We start from the raw sequence: 14339 nt of genomic DNA, 5'->3' as shown, positions 1-14339 counted from the left end.
TTTATACTGAAAATCACTTCTTCATGATGAAGGGAAGCTTATCTTCCTGCTCAACTCATTTCCTCTGAGCTTGAGTTCTCTACATTACCATTGTCATTGTGCAGCCCTTCCAGCGTCGCCAGGTAGATTTTAGGGAGACGCTTGGGGCTGAGCGACTTAAATACCTGCTGGTGACAGTACGCCAGCTTACCGGATGGCCGGCAGCATTTCCCCTACCCTCGGCAACGTCTGGCTCGGCCATAAAGACGTTCCTGGAACAAACCATTCCCCGCTAAGGGATAATAGAGCCGACAGCCTCAGGTAGAGGAACTCACTTCCCTGGGAAGGTGCATGAACAGGTTGGGGTATCCCAGTGGTGTGGGAATTAAGTGATGTGTTTATTTTTGGCTCAGAATCTGTGACAACGCCGCATGGAACTTTAACATTGTGCGTTCTCGCACTCTGATTGGTTAAGAGACAGACTTGCAGCTAACTGGTGATAGACACACAACTGTAACAACCTGGTGAAGGCCTCAGAACAACCACTGTACTGTCATGCTCTCGTGAAAGGCGCGGAGCAAATGCACAGTGTGTGTTTTTCGCCAGCTTAAGGGCTTTGGGGAGTGTTGGGGGGATGAGCTCCTGGGGATCTTTGGGGGGGGGGGGGAGGGGGGGTGTCTTGGAGCATTCTGGGTATTTAGGGAGGGTTTTGGGGAGGTGTGGGGGCATCCTTGGAAGCCACCACAGAAAGACCGACCACATGCAAGGACGCAGAACCCTGGTGATCTCAGGGAAAGTACTGAGTACTAGCGTGCCGTCTGGTTCTTAACGCTAGGATAGCGCACAGGGTTATTTGCAGAAACGGGAGAGCCACCGTTTGTACCAAGCATCGAAGTCTGTCGAAAGGCGTCTGTAACCGGCAGCCAAGGCCAGCTCTGTAGCTGCGAATTCAGCAGCCCGAGAAGCACGTCACTTTTAGCGCAGCTCGTTTCCCTTCATTCAGCTCATCTCCGAAAGCTCCTCCTTGCCCGCGCCCCCAGCCCTGCCCGTGGAGCCACGCCACGGGAGGCAGCAGGCGCCGGTAGTAACGCTCCGCGTCCCGCAGGCCCTGCAGCGCGTCGGCCGACGACGGGCAGCGGGGCCCGCGCCGCAGCAGCTCGGCCAGGCCCGGCTCCGCCGCTCGCTCCTCGTACGGCAGCAGCACAACGGCGAGCCGGCCCTACCCGGCCCGGCCCCACCGCATCCGCCGTCGCTGCCATGGCGCAGCGCGTCATCACGCCACGCCGCGCTCCGATTGGCTGCGCCGCCGCTCGCGGAGCTCCGATTGAACGGCGGGCGCGCGTCGGGCGGCGGTTGAACGCGGCGCGAGCGGGCAGGGCCGTCCCGCCGTGCGGGAGCGGTGCTCGGTGCGCTCGCGCTGTTCCTCGGCCCTCATGGCTCCTGCCCGCAGGAAGGCGGCCGCGGGCGCGCGCGGCAGGAAGCTGAGCGCCTTCCTGAAGGACTTCGACCGGGAAGGTACGCCGCGGGCGGGCCGAGGGCCGGGCCGAGCTCCGCGCTCGGGCCCGGGCCGCGTCCGACGCCGCGTCCGACGCCGCGTCCGTCCCCACAGTGAGGAGCCGGGTCGAGCAGCTGAGAGCGAACGGGGAGCGCCTGGTCAAGGAGATGGAGAACCTGTACGACGTGGAGCTCCTCCGGCTGCCCGTGGCGCTCCGCGAGATGAACTGGCTGCAGTTCTTCGGTAGCGGCGGGGGGCGTGGGCGGAGGGCGCGGGCGGGCTGCCCTGGAGCGGCGCTCGGAGGCCGTCGCTGAGGAGCGGTGGGACGCGGCGCGCGGGGCTCGCGCGAGCACAACGCGGGTGGGCGCGGGCGGGTGCGCCGCCCCCTCTGCCCGGGGCCGCTCGGTCGCCGCCGGAACGCCTGCTGTGCGCTGTCCGCTCCTGCAGCGGCGTTACGGCGCTGCGGGAGCTGTCCCGGCTGCGGACCGCAGCGACGCTTTCAACCGAGATGTCTTCTTTCTAGCTGAAGGGGGAAGCCGGAAGGTCCTGGAGGAGGCGGTGACGGTAGGTATCCGGCGCGAATGGGAAACTTTCCCCGGCGCGCGGTGCATTCCTGGAGGAGACGAAGGCTTTGTGTATCCGCAGGAGCGCCGCTGCGATAGCGCGGGTTGTGCACGTGGATCTGAACTGCATTAAGGCTTAGCGGGAGGAGATGCTGCAGTGTCCCCTGCAGGGTTTGCGTGCTCGTGCTACTCCTTGCCCGGCTTTGTGGGCCTGCTTAACTTCACGCTAAGGGATCGCCGAGGTTGGAAAGGACCTTCCAGGTCACTCCCAGAATTCCTGGATGGTCGCGGTTTCCCCCCTGAGCCCGTTGTGTGATCACCCCAAGCCGCTTACTACAAGTGGCATCAGAAGCATGTCATGTGGAGGGGGCCTTTCCTTTAAACATCCGGTTTGAACTGGATGAATCAGTCAAGGTGCTGAAAGAAGCTGTGCTTCAGTGCTGATTGTTTACGAAGCAGCTCCTCAAACTCTCTCGCGTGCTGTTGAGCCAGGCCCCAAATAATTTGTGCCTCCCTAGGTCTGCTGGGGCCGCGGCCTTTCCTCTCTTCAATACTTGTCTAACCTCTCAGGGTTCTGCAGGAGTTTGGGAGGGGAGTTCCGTGGCACTGGGAGTGTCCACTTCTCTGAGTTTTCTCCTGAGTTCCTCCACACCCTCTACCAGTCGATGCTACCCAGCTTTGGGGAAGATCCCCAGTCGATACTGATAACGAAAAGCACGTTCCGAAAACGTGACACTGTGAACAATGAGATTGTGTTGGTTGGGACGTTCCAGAAATGTCCAGAAACTTTGAGGGGGGGAAAGGAAAAGCAAGGGAGGAGGGAAACTCGAAAACCTGTTGAAACATCTCTCTGCTGTTGACAGACTCCCTGGGAAGGCATTGGAGGGCATAAAAGCATTAGCGCCCTCAGGAGTGTAGCTTTTAAGGCTTAAACCATGCCAGATTATATACAGACAGCAGACAGGTGTGCCAGCTGTGCTTTGAGGGCTCTCGCCCATGTACACCGTACAGCAACGGGCTCGCTCTGGGCAGCCTCTGCCAGAGCGCCTCTGCCAATCCTCTCTGCATTTTAGCATTCTTCAGGGATGGTCATGAAGGAAAAAAAGAACTAAATGCGATATAATCAACTCTCCATTGGCTTCTCCATCATCACAAACGGTGATCGCTGTTCCCTAATGAACCAGCCCTTCTCTTCTCTCCTGCTATCTGTAAGGTTGCTCTGCTCTCCTGGAGTCATTTTGCGGAGCCCCGCGCCAAGAGGGTTTGCTCCTAGGCCTCTGGAAGAGCACGCGCCTCTCAGTAAGCTGAAGCATTGCTGTGGTGTTGAGCAGCAGGGAGTAGGTGAAGCATGCTCACAGCTGCCCAGCAAGGCATGCTGGTGCTGAAGGGCACGAGATCCATTGTGTCTGGAATAACGAGGAAGGAATTCGTTTGAGCACAACAGAAGAACGTAAAGATATTTTTGCTGTGAAATAGTTATAAAGATTTTGCCTGCAACTTTGACTCATCACAAACTCGCAGTACTGATCATCCTGACAATATTATGACCTCTTAATTCTAGGCAGACTTGGGAATAACAGAAATAAACAAGCTGACAGCAGAATTTATCCAGACTCCTTTGAAAATCATAACGAAAGGTCAGTAGTTAACATTCTGTGAATGCTGATTTGGTTCTTAGCTACAGCCTTCGCTACATTTACAGATAGGGATGCCATTCTACCTTTACTCCTGCAACCTGAAGTAGTTTTACTTGCCTTAATTAAAGCATTCTGAATAATTCACAGCCGTGTTCTTTTTATTGTTGTCATCAGAATTCAGAGTTTGGAAGCAAGCTGTTGCCAAAAGAAGCTTGTAGTACATTTCCTTACCTTAGCTAATGGTCAATTATGCCTCGTTAGTTGTTTTTTTTTTTCCTGTCAACTTGAGTAGTGCTTTCTCCTTTTCAGAGAAAAATCTAAACAGGGTATTGAAGCTACTGAAGAAGCAGCAGAGGTTCCTTTGCTTCCTCCGGCAAAGAAAGCGAAACACGATGGCCAACTTCTGGAGCAAGCAGCTGCAAGTACTTATCCAAGAAACGGAAAGGTAAGCAGCTGCTCTTTGTGATGGCTTTTATTCCCGGGATATAAACTATGTACCGAGACGATGTTGATGCCTATGGTGGGACAGCTGTGCAGGATGCTCTAAGGGTGACTTTGAAAAAGCTGTTGCCTCCTGATCGTTCCGGTGATGCTGCAAGCTGGCTTTCATTGGCAGACAGTGCTGTTACTTGTGGCGAGCAGTGACTGCACTGCAGGTAACCTCTGCTTTTATTCCTGTTGTACTTCTGCACATGAGAGTCTCACCCTTCTCATCTGAGCGGGTGCCTTCAGCGTTGCTGTATGCAGGGAGTGATATTCCCTAGAGCAGAACAGTCTGGGCCACGTTGAAAATATTTACCAGCAGTGCTTTTCAGCTTTGTAGTTTCTGAGTTCTGCTGTGGGCAGTGGTAAATACATGAACCGTCTTGAGTCAGATTGGAAGTTAAGGTGGTCTGTTATCCTCCTGAAGTTCTGCAGCTGAGCTTTGGGGAAAGGATATGAGGGTAATACTCAAATGGGGAAGGTCTCAGAAGGTTGTCCCGTGGCTTGTGTCAGACTCCCGTGCTGCAGGAAGGAGCCTCCTGAGCCAAGCTTTTTGTATGGGAGCATTTGCTTGGTGCAGACTTGGCTGTCCCGGGAGAAGGAAATGACTGACTTGGCAGCTAATGTTTTTCAGGTGAGGACGTCCACTAAAAAAGCACCAGCGTCCAGGAGCAGAAGAGCTCCTTCACCAAGAGTGAAACGCATGAGTCAAAGGTAACAGCGACGAGTTTTATGGCAGGATTTCAGAAGCAGAGGGTAAAATTGCGGTGCTAACGTAGCTGCTGAATGGGGTGGTGCGTTGCCCGGCAGGCTGGGTGGTGTGGGCATGGCGTGCCGTAGGGTGATCTGTGAGGACCCTGGGTTGTCTCATCTAAGTCTTTGGTAAGACAGTGCTTACGTGTCCGTTAAAATTATTCTTCTGAGAGCAGGGCTCTGCTTACATGCTTCCTTTTAAGCAGATCAAGCAAAAGCAGCTTTATCACTCCGGCTACTGGCAGAAATCTCAATCTCTGTGCTTGAGGAGGCGCCTCCATCGTCACACCCAGGTTTGATTCCAGGTCTGTATTCTATTGCATTTCTCTGTTAATTTCTTACACAGAGGAGTGCCTTGCTGCTTGCTCCTTACATCTTGGTTGTCTGTATGCAGAATATTTTCCAGCAGCACTTTGAAACTGCAATGGAAGACTTTTGGTCCAAGTGCTCTAAGAAATTGCAGTAAAATTCCTTACCTGTTGCTTTTTCCAGTGTTTTCAAGACGCCGGGTTTGCGCACACCCGCAGTAACTGAACGTGTTTACACCATCTCTGCTAATGGCAGCCCCCTTGCTGATGGCAATAATATCTTCATTACCGTTCCTGTTGGAGGAGGGGAGGTAAAATCAAACTTGAGTCTGTAAAATCTATGCAGCAAGGAGAGCCTGTGCCTTCTTGGGGCCTTATCAGTTTCAAGGGACTGCTGTTCATCCATTCTCTCCCGATTACTTGTGTCACCGCAGCTTATCAGGAGGTAAATGTTGCTTAAAAAGAGCCTGAAGAAGTTCTTAGTCAGCAGTGGGAGCTGTCTAAGAATTCTGGTCTAAGCAGAATGCAGACTGTGCTGTGCTGTGCTTCTGCTCACAGTGCCGCGTCAGCACACCAAGGGCAGTACGGGATGAGCTGGTCAAGCTGCGTGTGGCTCTTGGCATGTACGCGGCCTCCTAGTGTGCATAGAGTTTTACTTTTGCTGCTTGTAGCTGCTGCAGCGAAACAATCAGGAAACCTGAGATTTGGAGGTGTTTGGCTTCTTGCAGAGCATTCGTTTAACAGCAAGTGATCTGACCAAGAAGAATCTTCTTCATCTCAATCCAGAGGCACGAGGCATTATGAAGAAGCTGTCTGTAAGTCTTTTTTTTTTTTCTTTTTTTTTTTTTCTGTTCGAGATCTGAAGCTGTAATGCAGCATTGTCTCTGTCCTTAATTATTGTCCTTAACTGTTAAGCTACTGAGCTGTAACAGAAGCTTCTTATTTCAAGTCTTGTATCTTAGCTCCTACCGCTAGTGAAGAAGCAGCATGAACTGGGAAGGGAAGGAGGGATAAAATTTCACACTTGTAGAAAAATAACTATTGTCAACATTTTGAAAAACTGAATTGAAACTAAAGGTGTCCTCTGTTCCAGGTGGAAAACGGAAGTGTGGCTGTGTGTTATAATCTCTTGATGAATTGCTCTTTCTTTCTAGGTTCGTCTTGCACAAGCTTGTAGCAGTGCAAAAACTCATAGGTGAAGAGCAATGAATGTCAACACCTTTTGTAAATGTGGAACTACTATAAGCTACAAGTACATTTTATTTGGTGTCTTGTAATTCTGTGAGCATTCATTTAAACAAAACAAAATAATAATAATAATAAAAAAAAGAAAGAGCAAAGCAGTTAAGACCAGCGCTGTATAACTGACAAAGCTGTTAATATTCAAGCGTCCCTTTCCAGCTGTCAGAGTGATTTGGTTGTTGCTGGCATGAGTCACAGCTACCTGGCAGCTACTAGCTAACCAATATTCATCACCCAAATTCATTTCCCATCCTGTTTGAGCCCTGTATGCCTCCAGGGAGTGGGTTAGCAATGGTTCTTTCCTCTGCAGTGTATTGCTTGCACACACTACTAAAATCGCTTCTGCAACCTACGTGGCAGTAGCGTTTGGCTTAACTCGTGCAACCTGCTGTAGGGAACTGCTTTGGCAAGGGGTTGGACTCGATGACCTCTGGAGGTCCCTTCCAACCGCTACGATTCTGTGGTTCTGTGACCCGCCTGGTGTCCAGGAGCAGCTCCTAGCTGAGCTGGGCAGCCCCGAAAGAGGGGCGCTGATCGAGGCGAGCTGGAGCCTGGCAGTCAGGCGTGCGCCTTTGGTTCTTGCTTTCCTCAAATCATCATCAGCTGAACCCGAAGTCATTCGTCGCACCAAAAACGGCGGAGGCACAAAAAAAACCGCGCATCATCCCGCCCTGAACACCGCCGCGCACCCCCGCTCAGCGCTTTCCCGGCGGCACGGATGCGACCCGTGCTCGCCGCTCTCCAGGAAGGCCCGCACGCAGCGGGGCGGCGCGGGTTCGGCATCGCCGCGATCCCCCGCGTCCCCGCCCTCCTCCTCCCGTGGCCCCGGAAGCGGAGTGGGCGCGCGGCGACAGGCATCAGCGTGGGCAGCCGGGCCGGGGCCATCCTGGACGCGCGCGGTGATGACGCAACGACGGCGCGACCGCGGACAGAAAGGACCCCGCGAGCGGTGCCCGCCCCGTTCCGCGGGCCGACCAATGGCGGAGCGGAGGAGGCGGGGCCGAGCGCGGGCTCTCCGCCAATGGCGGCCAGGGGGCTGCCGCAATGGCGCTGGCGGAGACGTGGGGCTCCGTGCGGGGAAAGTGGCGCTCAGACGCCCCGCGTCCCCGCCGCCGCCCTGTGCCTTTGGGACGCCGGGCGCTCAGGGGAAGGCGGCGCGGGGGCCCGTCCGTCCCCCGTCGGCACCGAGCCGTCCTTTGCAGTCGCCGTTCGGCGGTCGTCTCTCTGTCGCTCTGTGCGTTCGTCAGTTAAATGTTTACCGTTCGTTTCTCGGCGTTCTGCCCGCGGTCGTTTCTGCAGCTCAGGTAAGCCACCCCGTCCCCGTGCCCACCGCCGGGTAAGGACAGGGCGGCGCAAACAGAAGAGACTAAGACTAGCTGCACAGTTTTGAAAACTCTGCTCTGCAGACCAGCTGCTCGATAGTGTCCTGCTGACACGAATCCTGAACTTGTCTGCCCTCAGAAAGTCTTCCTGGATGTTCCTCGAAGGTTGCTAATATTCTTGGCGCTCTTGGCCTAGGTGAATTTAATTGGAAAACTTCCACTAGCTTAGCAGGACTGTCTTCTTATTTTCCATATGAAAGAACTGGATTAGTATTTTTCTTGCTCTTTTTTTTTGGATTTTTCTAACAATCTCAAAAGCCTGTAAAGCATGGCTTCCTGATAGCTTTCACACATGTTCTTTGACTCTGTGTATTTGCCTTTCATTTTCATGTAATGCCTTTCATTTTATTCTGAGGATCTGCTCGAGGCACTGCAGCAGTGCAGTGCACGCTTACGCTCTCAAACTCCAGGGCCCCTGTATAATCAATGGATATCAAGATTTTATAATCACAATATAATCAAGAGAGTTAGGCAAAGTAGACAATGATAACAAAAGAGAATAAAATGAAAGGCTTACCCTTCAGCTGAGCTCACCACAAAACACCAAGAGAGGTGATCTCCAGAAGAGATCCTTCCCCTCTGGTAGCCAGCTCTTAAATAGGTCTAGGAGGGGTGGAGCCAGGCTCCACCCCTTCCAGCAGCACAGGTGAATTGCCTTCACCTGTGCTCCTCTGGCTGACTCATGGTTCGCCTCAGGTGATCAATCAGAGGTTCAGGCCGTGACTCTGCAGTTCCCATACACTCCATCCCTTCACGGCGTGAACCGATGATCAGGTTAACAAAAGGGTAAGCTTTCTCTAATACAGAGATCCGGTATATCACGATGCTTATACAATTTTATCATGACGTGTGTTGGTACAATTCAAGACGAGTGATGATTAGTGGATGTCTATATTCTTATATGGGCCAGTGCTCGATGATGTGACTGGAGGCATGAGGTCCTGAGGTGCAGGTCCGTTCTATGTTCCATCAGTCCCATGCAGACCATCACCAGGTGTTGTACGTGATCTGACAGCAACACTGGAATGCTTGGTGGCATTTTATTCCTTCCAGTGGTCCTGAAGGCTCACAGACTCACGGGGAGTAATACAGATGTTTCACAGGTACCAGGAGGGAAGGTCTGCTCTCCAGGGCAAGATACAGGCCATATTTCTATCCTGGATCAACACTTCCGCTTGTACTGGGGCACGTCCTGGCTGCCTGTACCACACCTTCTGGCCAGATGTCTGCGGCTGCATAACAATATCAGGCACCAAAGGAGGTGTCCTGATCTGCCACAGGGACATGATGGGGGTCCCTTTAGCAATAAAGGGTTGAGGAGCGGGTAAAAGGGTTGATGGAGCGGGCATACAAGTAGTGTTTGCCAGTATTCCCTTGGTGGCAGGAACGAGCATTGAGATGACCAGGAAAAGCCATCTTATAAATGCATGGCTGAGAGGCTGGTGCAAGCGCAAAAATTTTGGATTCTTTGATCATGGGGCAGTCTACTCGGCACCTGGCCTGAGGTCTGCTGATGGGAATTGCCTGTCTCCAAAAGGGAGACGGATACTTGCCCAGGAGCTGGCGGGACTTGTAGAGTGAGCTTTAAACTAGATAGGAAGGGGGAAGGGGATAAAGCCAGGCCTGCTAAGAGAGCAGCCTGGGGAACTGGTATTGGGATTAGGTGAAAGGCAAGGGGCTCAGCTGAGGTGCGTCTACACTAATGCACGCAGCATGGGCAACAAACAAGAAGAGTTGGAAGCCATTGTGCAGCAGGCAAACTATGACCTAGTTGCCATAACGGAAACATGGTGGGATCGCTCCCACGATTGGAGTGCTGCAATGGATGGCTACAAACTCTTCAGGAAAGATAGGCAAGGAAGGCGGGGTGGCGATGTGGCTCTCTATGTTAGGGAATGCTTTTACGCTACTGAGGTTATGACTGGGGACGATAACGTTGAATCCCTATGGGTAAAGATCAGAGGAAGGGCTGACAAGACAGGCACCCTGGTGGGCGTCTGTTATAGACCTCCAAATCAGGATGAAGAGACAGACAAGGTATTCTATAAGCAGCTGGCACGAGCTGCACAGTTGCCTGCCCTTGTCCTCATGGGGGACTTTAACTTCCCTGACATATGCTGGGAGTACAGCACAGCACAGAGGAAGCAGTCTAGGAGGTTTCTGGAATGCGTAGAGGACAACTTCCTGATACAGCTGGTCAGAGAGCCCACGAGAGGAACTGCCCCACTAGACCTGCTGTTCACAAACAGGGAAGGTTTGATGGAGGATGTGGAGGTTGGAGGCTGTCTTGGACAGAGTGACCATGAAATGATAGACTTCGTGATTCATGGTGGAGCCTGGAAGGGGAATAGTAAAATTGCTACCTTGGACTTCAGGAGGGCGGACTTTGAATTGTTCAAGGGACTAATAGGGGGAGTCCCCTGGCATTCAGTCTTAGCGAGTAAAGGGGTCCAAGAGAGCTGGTTGCTCTTCAAGAAGGAAGTCTTAAGGGTGCAGGAGCAGGCAGTCCCCCTGAGCTGCAAAATGAGCCGGTGGGGAAGAAGACCGGCGTGGATGAATAGGGAGCTATTCTTGAGGCTCCAGGAGAAAAAGAGAATCTACCGCCTGTGGAAAGAGGGACAGGCCACTCAGAATGAATACAAGGAAGTCGTTAGGATGTGTAGAGGTGAAATCAGAGAGGCAAAAGCCCAGCTTGAATTTAACCTAGCCGCTGGGGTGAAAAGGAATAAGAAACTCTTTTATAAATACATTAACAGTAAGAGGAGGACAAAGGAGAATATCCACTCTTTGCTGGATGAGGCTGGGAATGTGACCACTGAGGATAAGGAAAAGGCAGAAGTTCTGAATGCCTTCTTTACGTCTCTCTTTAAAAGTCAGACCAGTTATCCTCAGGATACTCCTCTCTCTGACCTGGTAATCTCGGCTGGGGAGCACACTAACCCCCCTGTGATTCTGAAAGAAACAGTCAGAGACCTACTGCTCCAACTGGACTGTCACAAGTCAATGGGGCCAGATGAGATCCACCTGAGAGTGCTGAGGGAACTGGTGGAGGTGATAGCTGAGCCGCTTTCCATCATCTGTCAGCACTCCTTGTTGACTGGTGAGGTCCCAGAAGACTGGAGGCTTGCCAATGTGACTCCCATTCACAAGAAAGATCATAAGGAGGATCCGGGGAACTACAGGCCTGTTAGCCTGACCTCGGTGCCAGGGAAGGTGTTGGAGCAGATTGTCTTGAGGGAGATCAAGCGGCATGTGTGGGGTGACCGGGGAGGGGATCAGGCCTAGCCAGCTTGGGTTCGTGAAGGGCAGGTCCTGCTTGACCAACCTGATCTCCTTCTATGATCTAGTGACCCATCTGGTGGATGAGGGAAAGGCTGTTGATGTGGTCTACCTAGACTTCAGCAAAGCCTTTGACACTGTCTCCCACAGCCTTCTCCTGCAGAAGCTGGCAGCCCGAGGCTTGGATGGGTACACTCTCGGCTGGGTGAGGAGCTGGCTGGAGGGCCGGGCTCAGAGAGTGGTGGTGAATGGAGTTAAATCCAGTTGGCGACTGGTCGTGAGTGGTGTTCCCCAGGGGTCGGTGCTGGGGCCTGTCCTCTTCAATATCTTTATTGATGACCTGGATGAGGGCATCGAGTGCACCCTCAGTAAATTTGCAGATGACACCAAATTGGCTGGAAGTGTGGATCTGCCTCGGGGTAGCGAGGCCCTACAGAGGGATCTGGACAGGCTGGAGAGCTGGGCTGAAGCCAATGGGATGAGTTTCAACAAGGCCAAATGCCGGGTCCTGCACTTCGGCCACAACAACCCCAGGCGACGCTACAGGCTTGGGGCGGTGTGGCTGGAGGACTGCATAGAGGAAATGGACCTGGGGGTATTGATTGATGCTCAGCTGAACATGAGCCGACAGTGTGCCCAGGAGGCCAAGAAGGCCAATGGCATCCTGGCTTGCATCAGAAACAGCGTTGCAAGCAGGAACAGAGAGTTCCCCTGTACTCGACCTCGAGTATTGTGTCCAGTTTTGGGCCCCTCACTGCAAGAAAGACATGGAGGCCCTGGAATGCGTTCAGAGGAGGGCAACAAAGCTGGTGAGGGGTCTGGAACACAGGCCATATGAGGAGAGGCTGAAGGAGCTGGGAATGTTCAGCCTGGAGAAGAGAAGGCTCAGGGGAGACCTCATTGCTCTCTATAACTTCCTGAAGGGAGGGTGTAGTGAGCTGGGGGTCGGCCTCTTCTCTCGTGTCATTAGTGATAGGACCAGAGGAAATGGTTTCAAGCTACGACAGGGGAGATTCAGGCTGGACATCAGGAAGTATTACTTTTCAAAAAGGGTGGTCAGGCACTGGAATGGACTGCCCAGGGAGGTGGTGGAGTCACAGAGCCTGGGGGTGTTCAAGGAAAGGCTGGATGTTGTGTTGAGGGACATGGTTTAGTGGGAGCTATTGGTAATAGGCGAATGGTTGGACTGGATGATCTTTTAGGTCTTTTCCAACCTTGGTGATTCTATGATTCTATGATTCTAAGAGAGGCTCGCGGGGGCGGGACGGCGCTGCCGATGACCAATGAGACGCTGGAGGGGTGGGACGGCGCTGCCGATGACCAATGAGAGGCTGGCAGGGGCGGGACGGCGCTGCTGATGACCAATGAGACGCTGGCAGGGGCGGGACGGCGCTGCTGATGACTGATAATAGGCACAAGGGGGCGGGACGGTGCTGTCGATCACCAATGAGAGGCATATGACGGCGGGACGGCACTGCCGATGACCAATCACAGGCTGGCGAGGGCAGGAGGGCGCTGCCAATGACCAATCACAGACTGATGAGGGCGGGACGGCGCTGCCGATGACCAATCACAGGCTGACGAGGGCGGGACGGCACTGCTGGTGACCAATGAGAGGCTGAGGAGTTCTGGATGGCGCTACCGGTGACCAATCACAGGCTGGAGACACCGGGATTGCGCTGCTAGTGAGCAATCACAGGCTGGAGACAGCGAGACGGCGCTGTCGATGACCAATGAGAGGCACATGGGGGCGGGACCGCGCTGCCGATGACCAATGAGAGGTGCATGAGGGCGGGATGGCACTGCTGATGACCAATGAGAGGCTGACGAGGGTCGGACGGCACTGCCGGTGACCAATAACAGGCTGACGAGGGGGGAACGGCGCAGCATTTGACCAATCACAGGCTGGCGAGGGCTGGACTGCGCTGCCGGTGACCAATGAGAGGAAAGTGGAGAGCACTTTCCGGAAGGGACAAAGGTGTCACTTACCCCTCTGCAAGGATCAGGGCGCAGCAGTGCAGCAAATCAGGGGGGCCAAAAGGCAAACAGCATCTGGTGGGGGACTGGGCACATGGGCAAGGCATGGAGATAGATACCTTCGTGTCCAGGAACGCCCACACCTTTACCAGGAACAGGACACGCTCACTGTGGAACCTTGGACATCCCAAAATGCCTGCTACTTCTGGTGGTGGAGTCCCCAATCCTACAAAGAAAGAAGAAAGCCTCACACGCCGTCCTCAACACAGTGGGTTAGAAAAGAAAGGTGGGCATTGGACAAACCCCAAGACGAGGACAGCACTCAGCAGAAGCCTGTTTAGGAGATACCTCTTTTTTTGGCACCTCACTTGGTCACAAAGTGACCAAGTCATGGGGGTCATGGGAACTCCAGCGAGGCACCGCCAGGCAACATGGAAAAAAGAGAAGAGAAACAGAACACAAGTGTAGCAAATACTAGAGGAGCCAAAATGAATTGAACCTGCCATTTATTGAGAGCAAAAAGAAAAAAAAAGAAGAGAGACAGAAGGAAAGTGTAGCAAATGCTATGGAAACCAAAAGAAATCAAAAATACCTTTTATTAAGAGCAGCAGGTGGCACTGACATCCCATCAGCACTGGGCAGAACTGAGCACGGGGAAAGGAAGAACACCCGGTGAAAGCAACGTGAGCACGAGGGACAACCGACACCAAGCCCCAAAGGACCTCAGCGAGCGTGTGAAACAGGAGACGGCAGGGATCCACATACCTTGGCGCAGAGCCTCAGGAGCGGACACTGGCATCCACCAGCAGCTGTGCTTTCCTGCTGCATCCAACAAAGTCTTTCTCGCAGTCCTCACACTGCTTAGAAGAGCAAGCCGTGTCCGGAACCTCGAGTCGAACAGAATGCGACGAGCAAGGAGCTGGGCATCAATCTCAAGGCCAACAAGTCGGTCCCTCCCAAACCTCACTGCTCACCCAACCTCACCGACACCAGTAGCCCAGGCACACATCCGAGCCCTGCAATTCCCAGCCCTTCAATGAGCTCAGGCTGGGCTCTGGCTCCACCCAGTCCCACCCCCGGCTTCATCGCACCCACCTGGGCTTCCACCCTGCTGCTGCCATCCTGCACCAGCTTGTCCATCATTCCTTCACTCTCTTCTGTAACAGGATGAGGGGGAAGAAAGGAGAGAGAGAGAGAGCAAAGAGGAAAAAGGGAATAGGGGACAGCAGAGAACAAAAAAA

General features: G+C 53.4%; 2 protein-coding genes and 1 long non-coding RNA gene across 7 annotated transcripts; 2 read left to right on the top strand and 1 right to left on the bottom strand.

The window, feature by feature from the left end:
* Positions 1–1401: 1401 nt before the first annotated feature.
* LOC122164753 (borealin-like) lies at positions 1402–6571 on the top strand. The gene is given in 10 exon segments (XM_042827006.1): positions 1402–1556; positions 1558–1717; positions 1998–2038; positions 3599–3674; positions 3986–4119; positions 4792–4871; positions 5117–5215; positions 5403–5529; positions 5947–6033; positions 6373–6571. Coding segments are annotated over 10 exon segments (993 nt in total). The 5' UTR covers positions 1402–1412; the 3' UTR covers positions 6418–6571.
* A 1052-nt stretch (positions 6572–7623) lies between these two features.
* Positions 7624–8135, top strand: LOC122164752. Its single transcript, XR_006170315.1, has 2 exons — positions 7624–7764; positions 7867–8135. It is a non-coding gene; the product is annotated as an uncharacterized LOC122164752 (long non-coding RNA).
* A 4162-nt stretch (positions 8136–12297) lies between these two features.
* LOC122164751 lies at positions 12298–14333 on the bottom strand. Of its 5 annotated transcripts, XM_042827004.1 has the most exons (5): positions 14194–14333; positions 13864–13985; positions 13218–13324; positions 13110–13114; positions 12298–13066 (listed from the first exon to the last, which is right to left on the bottom strand). In XM_042827004.1, the coding sequence occupies exons 1-5, from the start codon at positions 14217–14219 to the stop codon at positions 12760–12762; spliced, it is 567 nt and encodes a 188-aa protein (XP_042682938.1). In that variant the 5' UTR covers positions 14220–14333; the 3' UTR covers positions 12298–12759. The 5 variants fall into 5 exon arrangements, 3 of the variants coding, with proteins under 3 accessions (XP_042682938.1, XP_042682936.1, XP_042682937.1); XM_042827002.1 differs by having other exon boundaries at positions 13110–13324; XM_042827003.1 differs by having other exon boundaries at positions 13110–13324; positions 13864–13955.
* Positions 14334–14339: the final 6 nt, after the last annotated feature.

Source organism: Centrocercus urophasianus, unplaced genomic scaffold, assembly GCF_019232065.1.
Source record: "Centrocercus urophasianus isolate 14NV4802_14NV808 unplaced genomic scaffold, USGS_Curo_1.0 seq_272, whole genome shotgun sequence".
NCBI classification, from domain to species: domain Eukaryota; kingdom Metazoa; phylum Chordata; class Aves; order Galliformes; family Phasianidae; genus Centrocercus; species Centrocercus urophasianus.
This window is presented reverse-complemented; position numbering and strand designations above follow the sequence as displayed.